This window comes from Urtica dioica, unplaced genomic scaffold, assembly GCF_054948205.1.
Source record: "Urtica dioica subsp. dioica isolate 48M unplaced genomic scaffold, U.dioica_male_clone48M_v1_H2 Urtica_dioica_male_H2_contig_62, whole genome shotgun sequence".
In the NCBI taxonomy this organism is placed as follows: domain Eukaryota; kingdom Viridiplantae; phylum Streptophyta; class Magnoliopsida; order Rosales; family Urticaceae; genus Urtica; species Urtica dioica.
Window position 1 is genome coordinate 1 of NW_028297252.1, and position 6,232 is coordinate 6,232.

General features: G+C 39.7%; 1 protein-coding gene across 1 annotated transcript; it reads left to right on the forward strand.

The window, feature by feature from the left end:
- The first annotated feature begins 6 nt into the window (after nucleotides 1-6).
- On the forward strand, nucleotides 7-3,322 carry TRM5 (zinc finger CCCH domain protein). The gene is made up of 4 exons (XM_089606617.1): nucleotides 7-220; nucleotides 290-1,696; nucleotides 1,784-1,970; nucleotides 2,544-3,322. Exons 1-4 carry the CDS (start codon nucleotides 83-85, stop codon nucleotides 3,107-3,109), a joined length of 2,298 nt encoding a protein of 765 aa, XP_089462743.1. The 5' UTR covers nucleotides 7-82; the 3' UTR covers nucleotides 3,110-3,322.
- The last annotated feature ends 2,910 nt before the right edge of the window (nucleotides 3,323-6,232 follow it).

Below are 6,232 nucleotides of genomic sequence, written 5' to 3' on the forward strand. Positions count from 1 at the left end.
ATAAGATAAATGGAAACTGATCATTAGAGAGAGAGTGAGAGAGAGAGAGAGAGAGAGAGAGAGATTTTTCCGTCATAGAAAAATGGCGAACGGCGTGGTTGAAGAGCGGAATCTGGAAAAGCAGATCGGTTGCATGGCTGGATTACTGCAGATCTTCGATCGGAGCCAGATTAACGCCGGAAAACGACTCTACACAGCCAAACGCCTCTCTCATTCCACGGTAAATATTGTCTATTTTTGCGCTCTGTTTGTTCCTTGTGAAAAATTGCTCATTTTATTCTCTCTTCAGTCGCTAGAGAGTGCGCACGAATCCGAGAAGAATATTGGATCTCCGGTGGTGGAGAGAGAATCGGGGAAGGCTGCGACGCAACCGCCGACGGAGAATCTGGTTCCGGCGTCGACGGAAATCGCGCCGAGGTCTCCGCTTCCTCTTCCTGTTCTCGAGTTCAAGGAAGGAACGAGGTCGTCGTGGAAATTCTCGAGAGAAGCGCCGAGGCTTTCTCTGGACAGCCGAGCGATAGTGGACGCGAAAGGAAGCCTGTTTCCGAGGGAGACCAGGACGAACGCCGCGATTCTCTCGGCAAGCCGTCGCTCCGCAGAGAGCGTTGCTGTGGTGGAGGATGACGATTCCGACAGGAATCGCCGGTCTCCGAGCGTCATTGCTCGCCTGATGGGACTGGAAGCGATTCAGAGCTCAGGTCCTGAGCCGCTGAAGAAAGCGGAGCTTCGTAGATCGGCTTCAGAGTCGAGAGTTAACAGAGATCTCTACCATCATCGTTTCGTCGATGCAAATGCTTCTCCAGCGAAGCTTAGTCACGTCAAAATCTCCAGCAATGTGATAATTGATCAGAATGCTGTGACCGATCAGGATCGACTGAGTAATCTCCGGCCGTCGGATCCTAAAATGTACGCGAAATCTGAACCGGCTAAAGCTCAGAACAGAGTGATTGGACCGAGGAAAAGCTTCTTCGACTCGGCTGATTTCTTCCCTGAGCCGAAGCACACAACTACAGTCTACGGCGAGATCGAGAAGAGGTTGAAGATGCGAGGAATTGATGAGCCGTCAAAGGATTTAGAAACTCTCAAGCAAATCCTCGAGGCTCTGCAACTCAAAGGTCTTCTTCATCCTAGGAAAGCTTCGAGCCAAATCGATCAGAGAAACTTCGTGTACGACAGGAATGATTCATCCCAAGACGATTTCCCGATCGTGGTGATGAAGCCGGCGAGATTTCAGGCTCCGACTAGCCGTTCCCCGAGGTTCGGCAACGAGTCTCCACCGCCTTCCTCAAGTTTCCGATCACGACGACCTGGTACGCAACGGAACGCCAATATTTCCGGCGAGACATTGCAGTCTGTGAGCCCTAGGCCCGAGCGGAGCTCCCGCAACCAGAGTCCTAGCAGGAACGTTCAGAGCCAAACGGTTCGATCCGAGAGCTCTGTGAAGAGTCCGAATCGGAGAAGACCGTTGAGCATTGAAACGCAGAGGAGAACGAATGACGTGGTCTCAGAGCCGAGAAGAGTCTCTCCGGTCAACTCTCCGAAGGTTACTTCTCGAAGACCTAGCGTCGCGGATCAAAGATCACCGAGGAACCGAAAATCAACGGTTGAGATTAGTCGCAACAGAGATCCGAAAGTGTTATCACCGGCAGAGGATGAATCCACCACAATGTCCGAAAGCACGTCCACAGATACGGAGGTTAGTACTGTCAGAGAACAAGTCTAATCGTCACACTTGAATGATAAAAGAAACGTTTATAACTTATTGTGTCATTTTTTTTTACAGAGAGCAAAAATGGAAGAGTCTAAAGATGGAAAGAGTTTGTTGGAGAGGTGTGATAAGCTGCTCAACAGCATAGCGGAGATCACTGCGGCCGAGTTGCAACCGAGTCCAGTCTCCGTTCTCGACTCGTCGTTTTACAAAGACGAGTCGTCAACGTCGCCAATCATGAAGCGAAGCATTGAATTCAATGGTAATTTTTTCTTTTTTATTTTATTTTATTTTATTATTTTTACTGTCCAACTAGGCGTGGGATATTGATGGCTAGATTTCGCATTTTGACCGTAGTGACGCATGTTTCTATTCTAACTCAGGGACTGCATTCTAGCTTTACCAGTAAGGCCTATTCTTAGCACTGTTTCATTTATTGTTATCTACTTCAGTCTTCTACGCCACTCAAAGCTAGCCACGTCAGCTTCTTCGTGTTTGATAAATTTTAGTGCTTGCTTATACGTGCTTATTGTCAAATAGTGGTTGGCTAATCGTCAGTATTACAGTCTGTGGGTGATGGGACTGGCTTTTAAGCGATGAAACTGTGTGGGGATTCTCTTTTATTTTAATTTATTTGCATGACAAGGACGTCATTTATTTTACTTAAATAGTATACAGGGATTGATTAATTCTTCTACTGACTCTGAGAAAGTGCACGTCACCAACTGCATAATGAATTATGGCTTAAATGGATTCTGGACAAGAGCAACTTAAATTAATGAGACTGTTAATCCAAGTTTTCTAATTTTTTTTTTCCTGGTAAATAATCATTCAGATCAACCGTTTGAATTGGAAGATGAGATATGGGAATCTGCACTCTCGTCCCCAAACGACGGATCAACGGAGGACTGCGATCTGATCTACATTTCGGAGATCTTAAGAGCTTCGAATTCCATGCCCGAAGACTCGGACGTTTTTCAGCTTCTAGAGAAACAACACTATCTTAAAGGCAACGGCACTTCCAAAGCTTCGAGGCTTCAGAGACGGCTTATCTTCGACACGGTTGCTGAGATTCTGAGCAGGAATTGTAGTGTTGTGGATTCATCGACCGGTCGAATTTCGTTGAGGCGTGTTTGGTCCGAATTCAGGAGGGTCAAGGAGAGAGACGAGTCGGAGGACTTGTTCGAGGTGATATGCGGAGTTTTGAGGAAAGATCTCGCAGCCGATTCCATGTGTGGATGGAAGAATTGCCGGGTCGAAATCTCCGAGGCCGTTCTCGACATCGAACGGCTCATATTCAAGGACTTGATCGGAGAAACCATTCGTGATCTCGCCGCAATCTCTTTAGACAAATGTTGTGTCAATAAGCCCTCGCTCTCTTGCAGGAAGTTGGTGTTCTAAAACAAAAATCTTAGGGGAATAATTTTCACGCAATATTTATTCTATTTTACTATTATGGGGGCATATGTTTTAATTTTAGGTTTTTTATTCTATAATATAATTACCATAATTATTTTCGTTTTAGATTAGGAAATTTGGGAAACTTGGCAACATCAGCGTATCAGCTTCTGAAATATGTAAAAAAAGGAAATTGTTGAAATAGTTTTTATTTGACCGTTTTGTCTCACTATAGGTAACGACGTATTTATTTAAAGCAAGAAGAAGAAAAAAGAAAAAGAAAAAAGAAAAAAAAAGAACCACGTGTATGTCCTTTCATTTGTGACTAGAAAGATTCTGAGCCATGACGAAAGAGTATTGTGTCCAATTAGAGCAGAAAAAATAATAGATGAGATGAATTTTTGAAAAATGTAACTGCTGAAAAAGAAGGAATAAAGCATTATTATGGGCTGGAAAGTGACAAACTAAAGTTGATTCACGTGAATCATTGCAACACATTTACATGATTTTTGCTAAGAAAACATAAACATAGTCATGGCTGATGGCTCACGAGCTCCATGTGCATAGATCTCGAAGACAAGGGGTTATTATCCAACGGTAAAAAAAAAAAAAAAAAAAAAATAAAGCATGTGCCCTTCACATTATATACAGACGTTTATTGGGTTGTTATGGACGCTGCAAACAAGATTCTATATTCTTTTGCCTTGGATTAATAAGAGTAAACAAACAAGAGCTCATAAATTATTTTCAAGTAAAAAAAAAATTAATGAAAAGAAAATATAAGATATCACAACTTATTTGCAACTCTCTCTCTCTCTCTCTGACAATTATTATTACATAGTGTACCGTAGTTGGCATTATACAAGACAAGTTCGCTGTGTGGCATGTATTTAATGATTATGATGCATTATACAATAAATGAAAGAGAGATAAAGAAGGCAATAATATAGGAATGGTTCAAATTGAGCTATTGCAAGATGCATGAAAACTGAAACTAAAACACCTCAACCTTCGTATATATATGGGCCTACTGTCCCATCTAATTTTTTTTTTTTTTTCTATTTGTGGCCAAAAGCGGCCCATTTTACCCCCTATTTTGGTCCCATTTTTCTGGCCCACTTATCGATCAGAAACCAGCTGGGTTTTTGTCTCGTTTTATCGACTGAGTGATTTTCTGTTCCTTTCGTAAGTATATAATAAAAAAGGAAATTCGGAGCGGTTTTTAATGGGGGTGAAAATTTCGGTCGTTTTCAGTGTCAGCTCAAAAGGGCACAAAATTATCTACCTCTGTGCTTGAGATGTGGATCGGTCCTCTGCACAACCCAATGCCAACTTTTTATGGACATTTTTTTTTTACTTGGGGAAAATGTTTGATAAAATATTACCAAAACATTCATTTTTGAGGTTAAACTTCGAGTGTGACCCGGAGTTTGTAGTCTACGTCTTAAGCTTTTTGCAATTATAGTTTTGGGAGAAGTCCTCGAAAGAGGAAGAGGACCTCAAATTTAAGGAGATCTTACGAAAATGATGACTCAAGAGTATAACTAGCGCACATCTCTTGGTAAAGAGAATGAGATCAGAATACAATGATGACTAAAAATTAAAATTGGATAAATGGATGAACATAAATACTCGTGCTTCGTAGGTATGAAAGCTAAGAATGATCGAAATTGGACCTTTATGTCCATTGCAGTTTGATCATTTTCTAAGTCTTTGGAAGCTTATCGCAAACAACTGCTTGGAAACAAATGCTACAAAATTTGATTATGATGTTTCTATTTTATCTATACGTGAGCTGATTATGATAATTATGTCATAATACATTTTATAAGGAGATGTTTATGGGCATCACTATATTTCAGAAGGGCAGAAGGGCGCGCTACAATTTTTTTTTTTTTTTTTTTTTTTTTTTTTTTTTTTTTTTTTTTTTTTTTTTTTTTTTTGTCGAAGAATGTTCATGTTAGGGGCAATTCATAACTTGGTCATGTTTGGGTTCTTCTATTGTTACTGTTCTTGTGTGTTGATTTTGAAAAAGTCTGTCTATTACAATAATTTGAAGACGTACATATCTACGATTATAGAAATTGTAGACTTATATTATAGATATACTTTTTTTTTTTAGAACCTTATATTATAGATATACATGTGTATAATTATTGAAAGGGTTATTAAGCTATATAACCATAGCGCTATAGTGTTTTTCTAAAATAGTCCACTTTTCGTTAATATGTTGTAAATAGCCAGAGCCCCATTATTTACAGAATATGAAAAGACTCTTATAACACAGCCGATTCCAGCCCATTATTTTCAGCCCATAAATTAAAAAATGAAATCAAATTTCGGCCATAACTGCTATCGCGGATATCCAGAGATATTCATTTACACCGGAAATAAACCATATCATCACACGTTACCCAAATCTCTACCAAAAAAAAAAAAAAAAAAAAATGGAGACAAACCCTAAGCGGCGATTCGAAATCAAAGGAAAAATATGACCGGCGTTTAAAGATCTAAGACCGAGTTCAAACCACACAGCTCAGAAGAAGGTATGCATGAACGATTTAACTTACATGCGACAACAATTTTTAAGAATTTTGGTTGTTCTGAGATTTTTTTTCATTGGAAAACAATTTTCTTTATTTCGGGAAGTGGGTTACAGTTTTGAATTACGATTGTTTGGGGACGAAATAGAAAATAGAAATGGTTGTCGTTTAAAAGTGTGAAAATGGGTTTCGAGTGAAAGATTGAAATGGGTTTATAAATTTTGTTTCGGTATGGGTTTGTAATTCTGAAAAATTGTTGGTCTTGAAATTTTTTTCCAGTTATTAACTGTTAATAAATTGTGAATGGACAGACCCTCTGCCAAAAAAGATACCAAAGAAGGTGCCGATTCCACTCCTCGTCAAAGATCGTCCGACACGAGCGTGTAGAAATTTTTTTGGATGCATAGATTAACTTGTATGTAGGAATGGTGTAATTTTTGTTGGTTGAATATGATATTATGCTCAGTAAATCTATTATTTACATAACATAACAACTTGCAATCGTTATGCCTGGGTAGATGTAAATCAGGAAATTATAGTAATTATAAAGAATGCTCAACATATACTCCCCCTATTCAGGATA